The sequence below is a fragment of the Nesoenas mayeri genome (genome assembly GCF_963082525.1).
Source record: "Nesoenas mayeri genome assembly, chromosome: 2".
In the NCBI taxonomy this organism is placed as follows: domain Eukaryota; kingdom Metazoa; phylum Chordata; class Aves; order Columbiformes; family Columbidae; genus Nesoenas; species Nesoenas mayeri.
Window position 1 is genome coordinate 62,192,699 of NC_137543.1, and position 22,835 is coordinate 62,215,533.

Consider the following 22,835-nt stretch of genomic DNA (forward strand, 5'->3'; position numbering starts at 1 on the left):
GGAGCTAAGTTGCGCCATATCACATTAGAGGTGTTGGACTCTTGCTGGGTCTGTGGTCTCAAAAATATTATTTCAAAAACTCTATTTATGATAAATTTAAATACATTTCATTAAAATAAAATAAAAGCACCACACACACACACACACCCCATCCAAACAACAACAACAAACAACAACACACACCAGTTCCTTTTTGGAGGATCCCATGAGCGGCTACTTATTCGAAATCATAGTGTCTGTACAATAAACACAGTTAGTTTTTATTTTTAGGTGGAATTTTAAAATGAAACTAAATGAAGTTTAATGGCTTATAACATTGCATGAATTTGTCAAAACTGATCAGCTGGATTGCTACACAATGAATACTGAAAATGTTGTGGTTTTTAGGCTTATAATAGCCTACAGCCATTCAAAAGTCAAAATGTTATTTGATGATTTCAGAATGTTAATGAAATTATTATTAATAGCACATATATTAATCTTAATGATATATGTAAATATGAGCAAATGCAAAGCTCTGACACAAAGAAGATTACTGTACTGCTGAAAGTAAACCTGGGGTTAAATTTCAGGAATCAAGTGCAAACCAGTCTGCTCTAAATGTATCAATGAAAAGATTTCTGATGCAGTTTAAAATTGTATGCAGGCTCAGGAGATTTGGACTGTTTGTTAGTTAAAAAAAAAATAATGAAAAGGAAAGGTTGATTATATTTGCTTTTAAATTAGAAAAAAGTAGTAGCAGACTACTCTGATTAAGTAAAATGTTGTCAAAGGCTTTGCTTCATTGTTATCTTGATTTGATATGTTATATCTAATAAATGTATAGGTGTGGGATTTTTAGGGGGTAGAGGGTGTTAGCTGTGGATTTATTTGGATGATAATTTGGTGTGATTGACTTGATTTTTGTTTCTGTGCTTTCCATTCTTTAAGTTGGAATGGTCCTTCTAAAATGCATGTAATTTTTTTTTCCTATTTCATTGTGTTAATCAAGCTGTAATATGCTTTTCACAGTTGCTTTCTTTAGTGCCAGGATAGTTTTTTAGGAAGGCAGCAGGTTCATTTTCTAGGGAACGCAGAAATTTCTTGTCTGTAGTGATATGCAGGAAACAACGTGATAGATTTTTAAATTTTCATTTCTATTTTGAAAAGCTGAGTTTTGCTAGTGGGATATGATCTCTATATTGCAACATGAAAAAGACAGAGCGGACTTTATTATATAGGAGAATTTCATGGCATTTTACCTGTTGAGGGCCCTGTAGAGCCAGACGTATCGTACAGTGACGTGACTAAGTGACAGGCAGCGGCAGCCGTGGTGTCACTCTGTGTTATCACCTCACGCTAGCTGGAAGCACTCCCTGAAGCCGATCTAGGTTGTATAGTCCTAGATGAGGTCTTCATGGGTGCTGACCATAAAAAGTTCATCAAAGTAATGAGGCGAGGCGAGAGCTTGGCGCTCATGGGCAGAGCTCAGCACCAAGGAGTGTGAACCGGCTCCAGCTGTGACAATAAAACAGCAGGTGGCTGCTGTCATTAGGGGTGGCAGATGAGGCAGGGGACTAACATTCAGCCCACAAAACTCTCATTTGTTAGCCATCGCCACTGTACCATGCAAAATAGCTTCCATCTCAGTCAATTTTACTTTGCAAAATATTACACAGTCGCCATAAGAAAATTAGAGCCTTGGGTTTACAGGTTCCTTGGATCTTATTATCAGCAAACTCTGCGCTCTCAGGTTATATGGGAAATTGGACTTTTTTCTCCCCTGAACAGTTTGAGGATCTTTACAGTAATTTTATAATAGGACGTTTCCACCCAGGCATGTGTTTATTGGTTAATATTTTTGACTATTTTGTTTGTAACCCCTTATATAATCAAGTCCATCGATCTATCTGGCTATGTGTTGCACATAACATTGCCTGCTATTCAGTACTATAAAAGTTACACACTGGTCAGACTAATTCGGTCTCTATGTCTGTCCAAATACAGGTACTTAATGTCATAAATAATGGTCTTGGGTGTTCTGCTGATTTGATAGATTGTAAAGAAACATAACAGCCCTTTGATTATTTTTTTTTTGTGTGTGTGTAGTTTTTTTTTTCTTTTGCTTATTTCTGTTTATAACAAAACAGAAAGCACTTTGTGTATATTTAAACTTTGCAGAGCGTAACTTGAACTGCCTAAAATTTGGAGGCTTTTCTTGGCTGAAAACGATCTTGGGCAACTCAGCCCTTCCAATGTGTGGAATTCAGAGAGGCCCAAAGCTTGTGGGTCTCACAGGTCAAACGATGGGAGCTGCATTTGCTCCACAGTGAGAGTCGTTTTCATCTCCTTACAGAACTGAGCAGGGAGTCGTGTGTCGGTGGTTATGTGCTCTGTTCCATGGCTGCGAGTGACCTCTGGGAAATACGGTGTTTGTGTTTTCGGGTCGTCATTTATACATGTGTTTTTGTGCACACGAGCCTTTGTTCACAGAACCATAGAATATTTTGGGTTGGAAGGGACCTTCAAAGGTCATTCAGTCCAACCCCCCTGCAATGAGCAGGGACATCTTCAACTAAATCAGATTACTCAGAGCCCCGTCCAGCCTGGCCTTGAATGTCTGCAGGGATGGGACATCTACCAAATTGTGAACATATTTGTTAAATTTCAGTGCTCTAACAGGAATACATTAATGAAAATCAAATGCATGCGATACCGAATAATATTTGTACCACTGTGTATATTGGTACCTGTGTCACCTTTTGCTGTCATGTTCCCCTCCTACCAAAAGTGGACCTACGGGATCCCATTGTCTCATGCGAGCACTTGAGATAAGACTTCTTGGGGGTGTAGTCACAACGACAGCAAGGATCAGAAAAGGAAAAACACTTTAATTGAAGCTTCATTTCAAAAGGACATAGAGACTAAAAATAATGCTTTTTTAAAGAGATATGGTTTATGTCTCTTCATAGGACGAGGTTATCACTTTGCATATAAAAACTGAAGTTCCGTAATTTTCCTGTTAGTAATGTACCTTAGAAATTTGGCTGGCCAGCTCAGAAAAAGCTGAACTCCTTTTTTTTTTTTTTTTTTTCTTTCATCTTTTTGGGTAATTTATCAATTCTCCTTTCTCTTTTAGATAACATGTCATAAGCTTTTGTTTGCAACAAAAGTGATTTCTTTCAGTTGTTTGTTCATATGTATTCTCAATGTGTGCATGCAAGTATATCTGGGCCCCTGAGATCAAAGATGTTTCTTTCTTAATTCCACTGGGCACCTATGTAGTTCCCATCTCTCTCATGCTTGATTTGTGGCCAGAAATGGTCAGAGTTAATCTCAGCTGCTGGCTGGGATTGGAATATTCCTTGCCAGAGAACATCTTCTGCTGTGTCACAGATATCATCTTTATGACTGTACTGATTTGTCTGATGTATATCCCTTTGATTTTCCCAGACTGATAAGTCTTCATACCTAGTGCACACAGCATTCATACCAGACTGCAAGAATGCCTTTTTTTGTGCAGAACATCTTTCTAAATTCAGTGGGGTTATTCAGTATTTTTAGTTTTATTTTATTATCTGGAGGGACCTGGACAAGCTTGAGAAATGGGCCTATGCAAACCTCGTGAGGTTCAACAAGGCCAAGTGCAAGGTCTGGCACCTGGGTTGGGGCAACTGCTGGTATCCACACAGGCTGGGGGATTTAAGGGATTGAGAGCAGCCCTGCCAAGAAGGACTTGGGGGTACTGGTGGATGAAATAATTGTACGTGAGTCAGGAATGTGTGCTTGCAGCCCGGAAAGCAAATCATAACTTGGGATGCATCAAAAGGAGCGTGGCCAGCAGGTCAGGGGAGGTGATTCTGCCCCTCTGCTCTGCTCTGGTGAGACCCCATCTGGAGTCCTGCATCCAGGTCTGGAACCATCAGTACGGGGAAAACTTGGACCTGTTGGAGAGGGGCCAGAGGAGGCCACAAAAATGATCAGAGGGCTGGAACAGCTCTCCTCAGAGGACAGGCTGACAGTTGGGGTTGTTCAGCCTGGAGAAGAGAAGACTCTGGGGAGACCTTGTTGCAGCCTTTCAGTATTTAAAATGGGCCTATGAGAAAGATGGGGACAGAGTTTTTAGCAGGGTAATAGTTTTAAACTAAAGGAGGAGAGGTTCAGGCTCAGACGTAAGGAAGAATTTTTTTATAATGAGGGTGGTGAAACACTGGCCCAGGTTGCCCAGAGGGGTGGTAGATGCCCCATCCCTGGAGACAGTCAAGGCCAGGCTGAATGGGGCTCTGAGCAACCTGATCTAGTTGCAGATGTCCCTGCTTATTGCAGGGAAGTTGGACTAGATGACCTTTGAAGATGCATTCTAACACAAAATGTTCTATGATTTTCTTTATTGCTTCAATAACAATTATATCTCAGTTGGGTATTCATTCCTGCAGTCCTGGCTTGGAGCTTCTGTGTCTAAAGTGAGCCCTGCTGGATAACGAAGGCAAACCTAAGGAACAAGAGACTTTGCACTTGGCAGCTTTAGTGACTCGTAATTATCTTGCTAAGTCTGTGGCTGAAGCGATGAGAGGTGTTACCATTTGCTCATGGGACAAATGGAGTAATGCTGCTATTACCACCTGGAATTCTCATTTGGATAAACTTCTGTGTGCTGCTCTTAATGCTGCACTTCTGTGCACTCTACGTTCAGTGTCATGATTTGAGAGAGTTTTGTCGATCTGTGGTACATGTAGAGCACATAAGAGTCTTTCTGGCCGGCATATCATGGTTTCCTCTGACAGTCCCTGTTATTGCTTCAGCAGCCTCCTCCTTCAGTGGCAGGAGAAGGAAGCTGCTGTAATTCTTAGTGTTTGGGGAGAGTTGGGAATTGCTGTGATGGGAATACCTGGAGAGACTGATGCACCAGTTGAGAATTAAAACTCCAAGCTGTTATTTATGCTCAACTACTTATGAATTCGTCTTTTAACAATGAAATATCAAACATTAATCAAAGATACTAGCCAAGTGTTAGGCATACAATATGGTTGTTCTGATGCCACTGTGGTTCTTAGTCTCTGAGGCAGCAATGACGAGACTTGAGAGCCCTTGGATAAAGAAAGTGAGAACCAAGGTGGGTGTCGTCTTTTGCTTTTTTACCTGTGCTGCAAACATATTTACATGTATACAAGTACCAGATGCATTTTTGTGGACTGAAAACAATCTGATCCAAAGAATTACCTTCTTTTTTTATCCTGAGCTGGAACCAGTCTGTTCTGATTTGATCAGACTCTTGTTAAAGGTTCATCCATGTGGATGGTACTTCTGGTGATTACAGATTAGGTCCTGCTGTCATAGTTTTACTGTTTTTATGCAGTTACAGCTCCTTTGGCAAACAGATATTCTGAAGTATTTTGTTTTCTACCTTAAGTCAAACAGTCTTGTGGAATGCCTGGATGTAAGGCAAAAAGGATATGTTTTACAGCTGAATTTAAGTCTCAGGAATAAACAAATCAACCAGCACTTGCTTTTCTATGTCAAGTGAAGACCTAGGGCAAGATTCTCACTACTCTCGCAGATCAAGCGGACTGCAGAGCCTTCGCTCCAGCCACCATCTATCACCAGCAGCGTTTTCAAATTGTGGGTAAACTGTCAATAAAAATTGTGTATGCCTCCTGATTGTGTATGACTTCTGAGCAGTTCAGTCATCAGATAGTGACCAATTTATTCATCTCATTCCTCCGTTTGTACCTCACAACTTTGCTAAAGACCACAGGCCCTGTAGCTGCTGGATTGACTGAGTTATATGTGGTGGCACTGCTACTGCAGGCCCTACATGTTTTCTAGCCCACAGTCAACTATCTTTAGATTTGTTTTGATTTCCTTTAAAGACAGGCAAGAGTAGTTTCTTCTGATGACAAGGATTTCACTCCCAAGATAGCTCTTCCTATAGAAGCTCTGTATAAACATGGTAGTTCAGTCTGCAGTGCAATTTCTGAGCAGTTAGGAAGAGGCTACAACATTTAAAATGAGTTTTTGTTCAGGAAGAACAAAGGATTAAAATTAAGTATATTTGGCTCTATCCATTCCACTTTTAAGTAGAAACTCATTGAAACATCCTTATTTTGAGCTAATCTTGCAGCCTGTTTCTTGCACTTTCAACATACGTAGACTTTGCTCATTAGAATCTCTGGGAAGCTCTGTACAATCTGTCTGCAGAAAGCCAAATATTTCAAAACTCGTTTTTAGGGCACTTACAGGTGTGGTTCACCTGAGTTCCAAAAGGTTGAATCTACTTTGGAGAACTTCCTACATTAGACTGTTCATCCTGCTGTCTCTTTCCAGATGCAAGATGATGATATGTGGAACTGGTGCCTACTGCATCAAATTCTGTATCTTAAGTCCTAAACATCCTAGGAAATGGACTGGAACACGAGTAGGGAGACAGGCCGGTGTCTGAAGAAAGGGAAGGAGTGGAAAAGGGAGGGAGTGGAGTTATGGGAATGTTGGATGTACACATTGTGAGAAAAGAGAGGACATGAGCAATTTCTTGGTAGCGAGGTTGGTAGGCACTCTTTTGGATCATAATACTTATAACCATAAACCTTCATTTAGGTTTAAAGCATTTCTGCAGCCCCATTTAGCATAACAAATATATTCTCTACCGGTGTTGTGATTGTGGATGTTGATGGTAATCTCTCTTAGATGCAAGGCACTCTCAACACTGAGCCTAAGGTTGCATTTCAAAATTTAGGCAAAGAGGTTCACCCTTGTGTAAACTGAGAGGTTGGTATCAGCACTATGGAAAGCATATTGTGATTTCTATTTTTTTTTTTTCCTTTAGTACCTTGTGCAGCTGTTAGATTAACAAACACCTGTTAGAGGTGACAGTTACAGATGTTTGATAACCAATGAAAATTAATAGAACATGTGATTCTTTTAGTTTAGGAGTGATTTGGTAAGGTGTGTTTAGAAATGTAATTACATACTGCTGCTGTCTACCATTATTACTTAACATTCATTAACTCCTCTGAATATTGAAACAAACATTTCTTGTAGCGCTACTAATTTTCTGATATATTTGGAAGGCGATATCCTGACAGAGTGAACACCGTCTGACTTTGAAGTTTTTGCCACTCTTCAGCTATTTTTAGTCTTCTCATAAAGCAAACAAAATATGTAGAGAGCCATTTGCTTACTTACAGGTATCAGCTTAGCAATATACTGTATGATAAACAACCTATTTCAATTTTTTACTAGCCAGTGTTTTATTTTACTCTGACAGAATTGTGGACATTCAGACGGACAGTAGATCCATTCATGTTCAGCAGGAAAATTCAGGTTTAAAACAAATATAAAATATTTCATCACATTTTATTTGCTTTAGAAGAATACCCAGAAGAATATTGTTAAAGTAGTTTTATGATTTCAGTAATGGTGCATGAACAACCTCAGTTTCATTTCTAAGCATAGGTGTTTGGGGTATGCATTTCCTAAAATTGATTGCATTTTCTTTGGTGTAGTGTTTGTGGTGTTGTGGGTTTGTGTTTTGTTTTGTGTGTTTTTGTTTTTGTTTTTTTTTTTAATATGACCTGTTTCACTGGTTGTTAATTTTTAAACTATTTATACGTCACATTTTCCTGTGAATTTTAGAGCCTTCCTAATTCCTGACGTTTGGAGAGCAGGGGTGGTGAGGGGATGCCACCACTTGAAACTCTCTGTTGTTCATTGAATATGTCACAGGGTACCATAAAGAAAGATCCACTTCTTGTTTTCAGAGAAATCCACTACTAAATTGCTTTTAGCTGACTAGTATTAGTAATAATATATTTATATGTATAGTAGTTATTAATTAGTATTTCTCTTGGTTTGCATGCTTTTATGGCTTGAAAGAACAGACATGACCTGGTGGGCCCTATTCTCTCACTTATGAATGCACAACTGCAAGTGTACTGGTGATGTTTTACATGGTCCAAACTGTATTTCTTGTGTATAATATCATGCTTCATCTTTCCCTGTAATATTTGTCCCTGCGGCAGTGTTTAGTTGTGCCATCCGGCCTAGATGCTTGGAGCCACATGGTAGGATTCTTTTGAAGTAACCAAGTCCCATTTTCAGCAAAGTTATGCACCAAACAGTGCAATGGCTTTCTCCCTCTTTTAAGGAGGCAAAGCGTGTGGTCTTTGGAAACTGTTGTCTATGCACGTGAATGACCATATTCCCTGTATGCCGTGTGTTGTATCTCCAAATCTAAAAGTTCCCAATTGCACTCTCAAGTTTCCTCTCACTTTTATAACTGTTATTACATTCTGCACTTGGCTCATTCATGCATCTGCTATTGAAGGGTGCTTTTTGTATTTAAAAAACAACAGCAATTCAAACAAACCAACCAAAACCACCAAACACCAAAAAAACCAACCCCAAACCAGTAAAATTCAGAACGGATCTATAGCTAACTTACAGGAAACCTTTCTGATTTCGAATCAAAAATATGTAACATCAGGTGAGGCATGCAATTAAAAAAAAAGTGAGTTCCTTCATGAAGGAGGAAACAATGTAAATACTGCCAGTGTATTCCTCTTTAGCCACGGTCCTGTCAATGACAGACTACGTTTCTGTCCTGGGTGGTTTACATTATAACATATATCTCTTAAAAGAGGGATGGTGAGAGGACTTGACTGCTTTGGATGGCAAGATCTCTTCAAGTCATCTTAAGTGGGACAGTATTTTCCATTTTATTTAATTTTATCTTTGTAATCTGGTCTCTTCTGCCAGAATCTGTGAAAGAAGATAATTGTGCCCATTGCTACTACTTTACCGCCATGTGTCTAATAATTCTCTCACATCTTGGGGGATGCGGGTTGGTGGAAGAAAGGAACAAGAATATGTTGAGAGATTCCTTTCCCTTCTGGGTGATAGATTCGGGAATATGCAGGAACAACACAGTCGATTGATTGATAGTGCACAACTCATCCATAATGATCTGTCTGATATAGCAGTAAATTATTCTTGAGATTGATGCGGGTCATTGAACAGCGCATTGACAATCCTGCTGTCTGTCATCCTCTTCAAAGCAAATCAGGAACAGTGGCTGCCATGATACTCCAGTCTACCCCAGGTGCAAGCTGAGTGCAGGTGTTCCGTTAGTATAAGTTGTTGTCTTCTCTCCATTTCTTTTCCATTGGGCACTTCAGCTTCATTGCTAGCTCATTCCAAGTAACAGTAACAATGAAATGAGGCATTTTTAGAAGAGAAGCTTGAGCTCTGTTCCACCGATGATTGCATATTGACATAAAATACATTTTTGAAAGTGTTGGCTTTTGAACTTTAGCAACAAAATATCTCCATGGAAAAGCTGAAAAGTTAATAAATAATAAATATACCTAATTGTTGCATGGAAAGTTTAAAAAAACCCCTCACCTTCAAACTTAAGGCAGAAAGGATAGTAATTCTAAGAAATATAAAACTTACGTTAGTCTTTATATTCCATGAATTACCATTATATCCTTCTGTGTTATTCTGGTTCTTGCTTTGTTGGTGATGGCAAAGTTGTCCCCATTTGCCTCTTTCAATGTCTCTTTTCAAGAGAAAAAGTCTGCATTTTTCCAAGTTGCTCACACTTAAAGATGAGAAGGAAGGAGCCACATACACCAAATGTACGTGCTTTGCTTTCCACTTTGTAATTATGAGCATGACTGAGAGTGGAGCATAAAATGGCCGTATCCTCCTTCAACACATGGGGTCAGCAGGGAGTGTGAGGCCGCGGATCACAGCACCCTCAGCATCGCAGACTGGGTGATTACGCACGACTTGTTAACCTTCTGAAATGCTATTGATTTTATTTTTTTTAACTTAAGAAGAGTAACCATAACTGTTAAGTGTAAGTAATAAGAGCTGCCTCATTTGGCTGCTAAGTGAGTCAGCAGATAACCCCAGCTTTCCTATGCAGGGTTCTATGACTTGACGTCCTGTCACAGAGGGCATGAAGTTTTTCAGATACTTGGATGTTTTCCACACTAGACTTCGCCCTGCCAGATATTTACTCGAACCTGACATCTTGTCACAAAGGGCATGAAGCCTTTCAGACTACTGGATATCTTCCACACCAGGCTCTGCCCTGCCAGATACTTTCTTTTAAATTGAGTCCCTTGCGCGCAGTCATGCAAGAGAGTTATCAGCACCCCAGTCTGGGCCCTTCAGAATCAGCAAACGTCCACGAATGATGGACTTGAAGAAATTCCCAGGAATTTAGGCTTTTGATGCATGGAAAAAAAAAAAAAAAAAAAGAGCAAAAAAATGAAACAAAACAAAACATTACATTGCTTGTTCATAGAAAACCGTTGCTTTCTGGGCAGTTTTGTGTTTTCCTCTATGCTCTTGTTCCTGAAGCTGACCTGCTGAATACAAAATCCTGACAGAGATGAGATTTGGGTAGCAACTTTTTATATCATGTTGAGACTTCAAAAACTTAAAGATTTTAAGTTCACATAGACTGTTTATGTACTATTTGACTAAGTGCTGATTTGAATTTATGAAGTTCTGCTTTTATGTGTAGAACGTACACACCTAAAGTCCGTGCAAAATCAGTAATTACATGTGGGTCATGATATTCCTTGAGAACTGCACTATTTCTTTCTCTTACTGATACCCACGACTCCATTCGAACCACTCATTCAACTGAAAACAATCAGGGTTTGCAGTGTATTTCAACAGAGAATAAAGAACAAGATCACTTCATTCAGGTAATAAATAACAACATGGGCTCTGTGGTTCTTACTTGCCCGAACATACTGTCTTCCTTCTTGGCATGATCTGTGCAGTTTGCCTTGATTTTCTGGTTTCTTGCCTCAGGTGAAGATACAAGGACAGAGATTCAAGCACAGATCATGGAAAACAAAAACTGTTGCAGACAAGATATAATATGATATATTATTTTTCTTATATTCTGTGATGGCGTATGATGGTGTATGAAAGTTTAAGAGATTTTTTTTTTTCATATTGTTCCTTGAAACTGTCAGATCTCCCAGGTGATTTATCCAAAATGGTAAACAGTTCTATCCTTCCTCAGTGCTTGAAACCTATGATAAAATCAAGTACTAAATACTAATAATTTGAAAATTATACTCTTCTATTCTGCCTTTTTTGTTGTTGTTGCTTTATTTGTAGGTGTGTGTGGGTTTGTTTGTTTGTTTGTTTGTTTTAAAAAAAAGCTTTCAAGTTGCTTTTTTCAAACATCCTGTGTAGTTGAAGCCAGCACATGTCATGTGGTAGATTACCTGTACTCTCAGAGTTAAATTCATGTATAAGGAGGTTCTGGACAGTTTAAAGGAGATATAAAGGATATTGAGAATATGAATAAAGGTTAGATATTCATTGTTATTCTTGTGGACTTTTCTGCTGTCATTGAACATTGTTGTCGGCAAGATAAATTCTCCAAGAGCAATTGCAGAGAGCAATGTATCCACTGAGAAGTGATTTAAAATTGCTCTTCAACTGCTGGATACCTTGTTTGTAGAGTCCCACAAAAATAAATTCTCCTGCTGGTCCTTCTCAGCAGTTATACGCAATTACAAGATGACTCGTCTGTTGACATGGCTTCAAGTGACTTTCTGTTGGGGGTAAGAGGTAGCTGCTTCCTTAGAACTAGGTTAAGGCTGAGCACTTGTTAAACACTCAGGAAATAATAGATTTCATTGCTTTTACGGTCCAGATGCTTGTTTCAGGGTGTGTGTGCGTGTTTGTTTGTTTGTTTTTAACTTGGCTTTTCACTAACACAGTAATGTACATATTGAAAAGAGCTATTATAGATTCAAAACATAATAAAACCTAGAATCTTTTGCCCTCTTAAAACAAGATACTTTACAGAGCACAATTCTCGCCCTGCAGAGAAAATGAGAGAACAGACAATACGTGACAGATTATTCATATTTCTTGGGTACTGTGATGATAAACATTGTACATGCCGAAGAACTTGTATTACACTGGAATGAAAAGTGGCAGTAAAGATTGTCCAATATGTTTTGTTTGTTTTGTTTTTTTTTCCACAGAATTAGAAGTCCCTTTGTTTCTTTTGTTCATTAAAGTGTGCTTTTATAACTGAAAATAAGTCTGTAGAGGTTCCTAAATCAGTTACAGACATTCTCAGAGTGGGTCCAAGTGCTGTTTGAAGACTGCCATGGAATATGAGTGGACACGTTCCTACAAAGCCACAACTCTTCTAAACTGAAAATAGAATATTCTGCAAACTTATTTTGGGAAAGGTGCTCATTTATTCATGATTGACAGTTATTTTTATTTATAGTTTATGTGAAAAAAATTGTCTGTAGGGAGAGTGGATGCTGTTCTGAAAGCTCTGTGTCATTTTTCATCTTGTCTTTAATTTATCCTGAAGTTTGAACATAGAGTGTATAAGACAGAGGATGTTGCTAGTTTAGAGCCAGAGTAGTTGAAAAATCACTGAAGTTAAACCAACAGAATGCTACTGTAAGCAAATGAAATCATACCTGTTCCCCCTTTTCCACTACAAGAGGAGGTTTCCAGGAACGCAGCCTTCCAAAGGAATGGAGGGAACTCCCAGTGACCATGACTTGGATGTACAGACGAGGTGTTTCTGCCTTAGGAGAGCAGCTGGGCTGTGACTTCCTTGTTTTCCTGTGGGATGGGGATGACTATGTTCAGGTCAGACTTTGTAAAACTGGTTCTGGGTCTCTAGTCTGGCCTGGTTTGTGTGTATCAGAAGCACAGAGTATTGCAATTAATGAGTTTTTCCTACTCACTTTTGATGTGTTTCTGAAACCAGCTAATTTCATCTAGGTGTTCCTGCTCCAGCAGGGGGATTGGACTTCAATCTTTCGAGGTCCCTTCCAATCCTTAACATTCTGTGATTTTGTGATTTGGACATTTCTGTTTCCACTAGAATTAAAAAAAAAAAAAGAGAAATGAGAAATTCAGTGAAGCCTGAATTGGTGCTCACAACAGCTGAATGAAAGAATCCCTTTGATCTGAAGATGTATTAAAGCCACATATCTTGAAAGCATTCGCTCCTTGAGTCCTTACTGGTGCCAGCCAGACTTCCCTTAAGATTCATTTGAAAAGACCAAGGCTAAGTCATGTCTATCTATTCAGTTCTGGCAGTATCTTAGGAATAACTGATTTACCTCAGCAGAGGTAAGTTATTGGCATAGATAAAACCAATATTTTTTGACTACTAGAACAGTAACTGCTTAGAAACCCAGAGTTACTGAATGTACTGAAAGCATTTTTTGTGTTTCTCTTGTGAAGCCAGCAAACACCACTACCTGAAAATCACCTGCAGCATTTAGTAAACATACACAAATGGTTCCTACACCTGTCATTTTTTTTAAAGACCTTTTTCAAACTCAGGACCTAAGCCAAGATGTTTAGACTTTGCCTCAATTCTAAGGAAAAAGAAAATAATTTGTTTGAAGTGAGGGCTGTCTCTAGTAATATTTTTGTATCTTGTTCACAATTTCTGTTGTTAGTAGCAACTTGTATTTTTAAGGTCTGATTTTGTAAGGTGAGGAGCTGTTCCTGGGCTGTGCTGAGCACTCCAGGCTTGCACAGACCCACTCTCTGCTCCTCAAGTCCTAACTCTTCAAGCCTTACATTAAAAGCTTAAAATGTTAGTAGGTGCTGAGGCACTTACTGAGTCAGTCTTTATTTCATTTGTGCTGTGTAACAGCAGCAAAATGGTTACTCAGAACCTACATAAAACAGAGCAGAGGCAGCTAATGGGAGATGAATTGCTTCCCATTATTAACAAGGCCTTTGTCTTTGATTTTGCAGAAAGGTATGTCTATCTGTACCCCCTGCAGTTGTGTCGTATGAGAAATGTTCATCTTTTATGTGGAAGGTCCAAGTACACAGGTTCAGAAGAAAAAAACCCACATAACAATAATGAACAAACAAACAAAAAACCACGCAAAACAAAAGCCCCACACAAAATAAAACCACCACAGAAAAGCCAAACAAACACATTCCTAGAAATATGTGTAGTTGGCTGGGATCTTTATATTCTATATAAATGGCAAAGTATGCATTTACAACTTTGATTGCACATTGCCCTTTCATAGTAATATCTTTGAGTTTATTGTTTTCTTTTAGAGATGGGGGAGAATGGAGGTTTGTAACAGGAAATATAAGTATTACTAAATTAAAATCTGTTTGGTATCTCTAATGGCTGTGTGGTAATGGTTAGTATTTGTGGCGAAAAGCTAGAGCAGTGCATTTTGAATGCCTTGTGCTGTTATTAGAAGACATTATTTTACTTTGTTGCAATTATTTTCCCAATGTACAGTAATTCTGATGACACTTGCATAGTAATGATGGTGATGATATTATGGATTATTCACAGTTGTAATGATTATGATGCCATACTCCGAAATTGCACAGGGAAAGTATTTAAGGTATTTTTCATGTATTTTCCTGAAAATAAGGAAATCACTATCATTTAAATATGACAGAATTATATCCTTAGACTGTAAAGAAAGCACAAGAGAGATCCTCTGTAATAATGTGAAAGTGCCCAAAGTAGATCAGACATGGAGAAGCTACATTAACATATTTGTAAAGAAAAAGTACTGTCTCTTGGCTTTTGTGGCTCATATACCCCATAGTGCTGGTGTTTTACAGTCTTTCCATTGTCCATTACTGCAAACACGTCCAGATGAATTCAGCGTTTAATGTTAAAAATCTTATAACATGCCAGTTTGATTTGTAGCCCTTCATATCATGGAATGCTAATTAAAATCATATTTTTGCATATGTCATGCCTTTCATGTACATATGCAAATAGAGTCTATTGCCTTTCAGCTATTAGTAATTAACTTTATGAAGGACAGCTGTAATACATAATTAACGAAAATGTTTGCAAGCCCTTTTCACACTGAAAGTTACAGCAGTAAAATTTTTGCTTATTGAGAAAAACATTTTAGTTTGAAGATTCAGTCTGATATCTAAATTGTTTGAAGCAGTCACATGACGTAATTAAATTGATGTTATGAGCTTATCAGCAGAAGAATGGTACTTGATAGGCCTCTATCTGTTTCATTACGGATGTCACCAAAATTAAAGTAAATTATCTGTATTTTGTTTGGTATAAACATAATGCCAGGTAGTATATCTTTTGTTGCTGCTGTTGATGTCTTGAACAATGTCTTGCCACTTTGAACAATATTCTTGCCCAAAATGAATTCATGAATGTGTGCTTTGCCTTTTGCATTTTTTTTCCACAAAGCTATAAAATAACTAAGGCTATTAATTTGTTTCTATGTAAATCTCTTTGAATAATTAATACAATGAAGTTTGACTAGATGTAGGCAGGGATTAAAGCATCTAATCTTGCTGTATTTTTGTGTTACTCATTAAAAACAATGGAACTACTTGTATGAAAAAGGGTTGCTGGGTGCCCCATTGAGCCTAAATAAATTCAAAGGTGAAAGTAAAACTGTATTAGCTTATAACATAAGAAAATGTTTTCTAAGCAAAATAGACTGTGTTATGAGTATATTGTGTAAGATATTCTAATTTGTGAAGGAAAGTAGAAACAGGTTTTCTGTCCTTTGGCCAGCGACGCTTGGTTGTGATTACTTACTTGTGAGAAAAATAGCCAGGTGACTGTAATCTGAACAAAACCTGTCATTACAGAATGGGCTCCCAGATTTCAGTTGTAATCTAGTGGGTTTTTAAAAGTCCACCTTTAAAATATGCTCAAATGCATGCTCAAAACAGGGGAAAAAATGGATTAATAAAAGAAATAATCCTTGTGTGTTTTCTGCTTATTTTGTAGGGTGGCGTTTGTGATGAAGAAACATTTGAATACTCATTTACTGGGCAAGCATGGAGTTGGCACACCAAAAGAAAGGTAAACTACTTCAAAATTCTTTCTTATTTTGCCTTATACGATGTGTGGAGACCTTACGCGGAATATTTAGCTTACCCCAAATGAAGTCACCTGGACTTCTAGCTCAACTCCAACTACATGGTAACAACTTCTAGTCCATGTTTAAGCGCTCTGCCAGCGGGATGCTCGTGACACATCTCTGGGTGTCAATAGAAAAGTTGCTGAAGAAAGCAAATCTAGGCAAAAGGTGTCAGATTTGCACCTTTTGGGGGTGTTTTTTGACAGGTGATATTATTTTCTCAAAATTTCCCTAGTTGTAACTGTTCCTTCAAGTACAAATATTATTTTTTTTTTTCTTGTTGGCCTTGATGCTCATGGGTTTATAAAATGACTTTATGAGATTTTTCTTGATCGCTAAAGTATAAAGCCATAGATGAATCAAAAAGAAAGTTTCCTCAGTGTTTTTGAGCAGGAACAGAGATCTGGCCTTTTGACTATTTTCAAAGTGAATTAATTTATTTTTTCAATCTGTGTACAGTTACTTATTTACAAACTTATTTTTTTTTGTGAGCAGGATATTTTTTTCTGTGGTTTAAAATGTAACTGGTTTACAAACTGAATGTCACTGTGTGTGCAAATAAGCGGGGTTTGCCTCATTTATTAGGCACGTTGTGACATAGATATTGTTATTTCATTGAATTTTTGGGGCAACTTGATGATTTTTGGACAGCCAAAAGATGGCCTTTATACTTTTCATCTGGGTAGATGGGGGTGTTCTACCTACAGGGTTCATTGTTGGGCACCTGATACTGTTTCAAGTATTCCTACCTTGTAACTCATTCTTCCAGTATAGGCTTGTGTAAATAAAGAGTATTTTCAGATTTTGATATGAAAGAAGGGGAAAATACATGTTAGCAAGGAATTGTAGGAGAATACTGCAAAACTCTCTCTGGGCCATGTTAATTTCCCATTAAAGATGCTGGAAATGGGGGTCGATTAAACTCTTTCCCCACAGGTTTGTCACAGGTCAATCACAGAGTGACCTAAGAGTAGAGTTTTAAATTAGTACACCATACATGCCCTGTATTTGACTGAGCACCTATTTAAGTGGTGCTTATATTTTTAATAACCACAAAGTGCTTAACCAGAATTTCTCTAACACACGGTTATTTAAAGAATTTTGAGATACTCTGTTTCATCTAGAAAACAGAATGATGCATCGAAACAACAATTACAGTTTCATCCAAGCAGATACCATATTAAAGTTTACGCTGGTTATCTTTTGTCATAGCACAACAATTACGAAAAATGCTTTGCTCTGGTGGCTTATTTTGTAACTGGAAGCATTCAATACCAATATGTTGTCTTACAAGGGGGTACTTACTGTGTAATCACCATAAATACAACATAGAGATAAGTTGCGTTACCCTAGTGAATATGTGCGCAATAAAGGATACATACAATAGATTTCCAAATATAGTCTCTTAGCCTGAGAGGCGTATTTTTAGCGATCGTCATCTCAAAATGAATTCCTAAACAAGCAGGATGCTATAATCTCAATCGGTTGTTGCTGGCTTTTGTTTGTGTATTTCTTCTGGAAACCTTCTGGCTGTTTCTGTTCTCCCCATTTCTTCCCGTGTTCCTCCCAGGCTTTTTGGCCAGAGTCGGGGGTCCCTCCACTGCCCACCCCTCTGTGAACACGCAGGTTCACAGCCCTGGCAGAGCTACAACAATAATGTAACTCTCTAGTAGCAGTCCCTCGCTGGTGATGGTGGATGTTTAAGGCACGTATCAAGTGCAGTAAATACCAAACCACCATTGCTTCCCTTTCCCTGAGAATGTGATGCCTTGTAATGGCTTCAGGAACCAAAGAAATCTTTCTCCAGCATGTAAAACAATCACGTTGGGTATAAATGTATTATAAATAAAGTTACATAGTTTTTTTACCTATTTAAAACATTAATGCCTTGATCACAATTTTGTAAGCTTGCTATTTTTTAATTTCTCTAGGACAATGTAATCAGTTTATTCTTTGTTTTGAATTTGATTCTACCCTCTGATACATTGCATATAATAGCAAATACTAATAGAAGCTAGCTAAATAGGCTGTGACAATTAAATTAATAATGCATTTTATTTGCAAGTGTTTAGTCTTCATGGTTTGACTGATATATGCAAAGATGGTAATTTATTAAAAGTAAATTCATGTAATTGTACTACAGAGTTTGATGGACCAAAAAAAGTTGTCAGCATGACTATCATCAAAAACAGAAAATTGAAATAAGTTCAAAAGGGTGCTTGAAAAAGTAGTTATAACCCATACATCCTGAGAAATTGGTGCCCTTTTAACAAACTTCTCAAAAAGGAATTTCAGGTGACAAACATTGTGATAGTTCTGAAAGGGAGAGAAAGAAGTACATTTAGAATTTAGTAAGTGGTACTGAGCTAGTGTAACTTGCTCTCTCTAGATTTCCATAACCCAGAACTATTGGGATTTTTTTGTATGCATGAAAGGGAGGTGTAATGGAGGCTGTGGAAATTTTTGTATGTGCAGATATAGAAAACAAGTATAACTCATAATAAGACTGCTATGAAAAGAAATATTTTTATCTTTGCCTTTTATTTTTTAGAAGGCAAAATTTATTTAAAGGGAAATACATTTCACTTGAAAATCACAAAAGCTTAAAAAAATAGCCTTGTAGTAAAATGTTTGCACATTTCAGCCACAAAATAAAAAACCCCTGCTACCTAGTCCATTATGATCATTGCCATTTAATAGCTAACTCAAAAGTGGAATGTTTTAACACAAAAATTCCTCTAAGGTATTCTGCCTGTTATTGGAACCGTGATACTGATTTATTGTCAACTTGAATGTGTCTCAAAACTGGCATGTTATCTGCTAAGTCCAAGGCCAGTACATATTTGGTACTTCAGTGTCAGTAATCTTCATGGGACCTATAACTATGTCTTATTGGCAGGATAAATCTTTGGCTACACCTTTATTGTGGCTAGGAGACAATGTGGTTGAGGACAAGGTGAACGTATTAGTAGTGTTAATGGTGCTGAGTTCTAATTCCTGTTATGTCATTATGTTACTTAGGTATACATTGTGGCAAAAACACAGAGCAAACAGAGATATTTCACTATTGAGTTTAAGATAAATACATACACATAGAAATACGAGCAGGAAAATAAATAGAAAATCACCAAGTCATCAGTGAGACTGAATTTTGCCACTGTTAAGCACAACTCTGGATTTAGAAATTTTTCATATGAAAAATACATTTAACTAGTCTTTAGATTTTTTTTTTTTCAGAATACCGTTATTAGTATACAATATACATTTTATAGTATCTAAGACTTTGTTAATTAGAATTTTCTCTGATACATCTGTTTAAAATAGATACATCTGTTTAAACTATTTTTTGTGTAGATATACCAGAGAAAGGCCTTAACTGACAGTTGTTTAATTACCTCATCTTCTTTATGAATTTTAAATGATGAGTTGCCTCTGAAATAACTTTTTGCATATGAGTAATCCCATTGAGTCGGATGGGATCATTCACATCTATGAAGTTACTTGGAGCACAAACACTTGCTGAGCTGGAATCTGTGTTACAAAACATTTTCTGTAAAGTTCATTAATAGTATGTTTTTTAAGGTAGTTCTGGCTTTTTTTTTTTTTTAATATTTTCATGTGCTTTAAAAATGGGATCAATGTTATGGTGCTAGTAACATCATATGAAGATCATGTGTTTTTCAAATAATCTGAATCGATTGGAAAAGCTGTGTAATGATTTCAACTTGAGAGCAACAGCTATAAGTAAATGCCTACTACTAAGTAGTAGCAGCCTAAATAGATATGATTTTTCAAATAATGTTGGAAAACAGTGTACTACTAAAATCTGTGTGTTTTACACAGCTGCTTTGAAGTAAACAGAGGCCTTAAAAAGTAAAAAAGGAGCGTGTTGTTCAGTGTAGTTGCATATAAGCCCAGAGTGAATTTTGGAATATCAAATGCTACTAACGTGTGAGTACAAACATTGTAAGGTATATGAGACTGCCTGGTATGTCATTGGAAGGCATTGTTGAAATCTGAAAGAAAAGTAGCCAGGAAAAATGAATAGCGGGTTGATATTTTGTAAATTTTGTTTTATTTTGTAATAAATTACAGTGCCTTGATATTTCCATTTTGAATGTAAAACTAGAAGTAAATGAAGTCCATCAGTCCAACCCTCTGCTGTTTAGCTGAATTGTTAATCCTTCTTTTGAAACATTTTTCTTTCTTCGAGTAGATAAATTTCTGATAGTAGTAACTATTTGATATGCCCATTTTGGATAGTATTAACCTGTAAATGCAAAGTAAGGAAATCTATTTGATGTTACCCAGATTTTAGGAAAATAAGTAACAACAGTCAGTGATGTGTCATACATGCATGCATATATGTAGACAATCATCTTGCAATAACTTACCCATGCTCTGAAAGAACAGAATAGAATAATCCTGGTCAGAAGAGACCCTCAGGATCATCGAGTCCAACCATAACCCAGCTCTAGCACTAAACCCTGTCTGTAAGAATATCATCTAAATGCCTTTTGAAACACCTCCAGGGATGGTGACTCCACCACTTCCCTGGGCAGCCTGTTCTAGTGCTTTACAATGCTTTCCATGAATATTTTTTTCTTAATATCTGATCTGAACCTTCCCTGGTGCAACTTGAGGCCATTTCCTCTTGTCCTATCACTTGCTACTTGGGAGAAGAGACCAACCCCCTCCATGCTACAACCTCCTTTCAGGTATTTGCAGACAGCTATCAGGTCTCCCCTCAGCCTCCTTTTCTCCAGGCTAAACAGCCCCAGTTCCCTCAGCTGCTCATCATGAGGTTTGTGCTCCAGACCCCTCACCAGCTTTGCCACCCTCCTCTGCACTCTCTCCAGCACCTCAGTGTCTTTCTTGTAGTGAGGAGCCCAAAACTGAACACAGGATTCAAGGTGGCGCCCCACCAGTGCTGAGTACAGTGGCACAATCACTTTCCCGGTCCTGCTGGCCACAGTAGATCCGATACAAGCCAGAATTGGTCAGGGTGCTAGATCATGAGTGACTGTCTCACAGAAAGGTTTCCAGTTAGAGGTGTTGGTAGTTCCTGTGGATACACAGAGGGCAGGAGACCTGCAACCACTGAGGGGTGATGTGCCAAGTCTTGCCATCAAGCTTTGTCATCACCTTTCACTGCTTCTTGCAAATAACTGAGCTTTTCAGCTGAAACCTAACATTTACTAGTTTAACTGGATGGGAATGAAAACCTTAATTAATTGATTGTTTCCTGAATTTGGCTTAAAAAGGATCTTGGAGAGGTATAGAATCATTCTTTGGAAAAGCCCTAAGGAAGGAAATATAGCTTTTCCTTAATGTATTTGCCAGTCAGAAGCTTGTGATGAGCAGAGGGAAGTGGAAAGGACTCAACGTTTTTAATCGATTAGGAGCTAAAGTTTTACCCAAGATCTGTGTGAAGCTTTCAGTATTTTGGCAGTTTACTTGACCTCCAAAAGCAATACTTTCCTGTGGGGTCCAGCTCTTGGCTGATGCTGAACTCTTTCGGAACAGGAGCGTAGGTGCAGGCTCTGCAGCCGCTTGCTGCCCGAGTGCCCTTCTCTGCCCGTGGCTTACCCAAGGAACACGAGGGAGCCATTGGGGTTACCTGAGCTTCCTCAGGCACCAGAAGTAGGTGATACGCTGAAAATTCAGAGCTAACTTTCCTCTTGGCTTCTTGTCTGTGCATGCATCATAGGCGTTTGCTTAACTCCGAAGAAAAGCGTAGGCAGCCATTTATACTTTTGAAGACTGCTTTCACAAAGACGAGTGATAAATTCAGCATCTTATCAGAAAGAAAAATAACAACTGGAAGACTGTAAAAGAATGAAGTTACTTCTACTCATTATTTGTTCTTCCTATCAAATCCTGGCAATCTTATAGCTTGGTTCAGAAGGAGGAGCAATCTGAAGTAAGTTTATTATAGTTGGCAGGTATGATGTGAGATGTTTTGGAAATTTGTGTAGTTGGCAATAATCTTCCTGTTGGGAAGACTTAGCTGCTGTGGGTAGAAGATAGAGGGAGCGCCTAATGGGATGCACACTGCCCACAGTGAGCACCTCTGGCTAATTTTAAGTGTCGTAACAAGATATAAATTATGATCTCATTGTACTCATAAACAACCGAGTGCTCCCTAGAGCCTAGGTTATTAGTTTCATTAGCAAGTGTATGCTAACATTGTCTGCGGATCTGTTGAAGATAGTTGCTGAAAGCGGCAGGGTTTTTTTCACAACGATCTGTTTCCAAGAAAAACACAGTTCATAGTTCCGTACTATCGGCCAAAAAGTAGCTGCAAGCTGGTCCCTCCTCTGTTGCAGTCAGCTGAAAGTAAGTTGTTTCAGTATTGTGTCCCAGCTTGCTGCTTCCTCTGCCAAAGTCAACCGGGCCAGCCAAGAGGGTGCGAATCAGGATGGTGATATATCCCTTAAATTCCTTTTACCTGCACGGGATTGGAAGCGAGAGCCCTGTCCATGCAGTTATGCAGAACATACTACAGTACTTTGAACTTGTAGGGTGTTGTACTTCCTGGCATTTGTGGGTGTAAAAATTTCCGTGTCCTGGGTGGTATCGTGACTCTTAGCTTTGATCAGTGTATGAAATACAACACAGATATTTATTGAGTACATTGTAAAGGAAATAGAAATGTAGTATCTTGACTGTGTTGCAATGAAATGTTTTCCATATATTCTGAGGAATCACGAGGAGTATTTTGTGGACTTCGGAAGTGAAAGCAGAAATGATGTGTATGACTGATGGTAGAAGCTCAGCTTCCAGTTTTAAACCATGCACTTCACAATACTTGCATCGAGTTTAATGCCATAAGGACTATTCTTTCTGCAGCAAAAAGCAGTTTCATAATCTATTAAGTAAGACTGTTCAGTTGTGTGGGTTTACTTAAGTTTCATCACCTCAAGGTGGAAATAA

General features: G+C 38.2%; 1 protein-coding gene across 1 annotated transcript in view; it reads left to right on the forward strand.

Moving 5' to 3' along the window:
* ZNF407 (zinc finger protein 407) overlaps positions 1–22,835 on the forward strand; it is a 348,368-nt gene that overhangs the window by 120,518 nt on the left and 205,015 nt on the right. Inside the window, exon 4 of the mRNA XM_080340472.1 lies at positions 15,767–15,841. Coding sequence (XP_080196598.1) covers positions 15,767–15,841 — 75 coding nt within the window. The remainder of the gene's footprint in view (positions 1–15,766; positions 15,842–22,835) is intronic.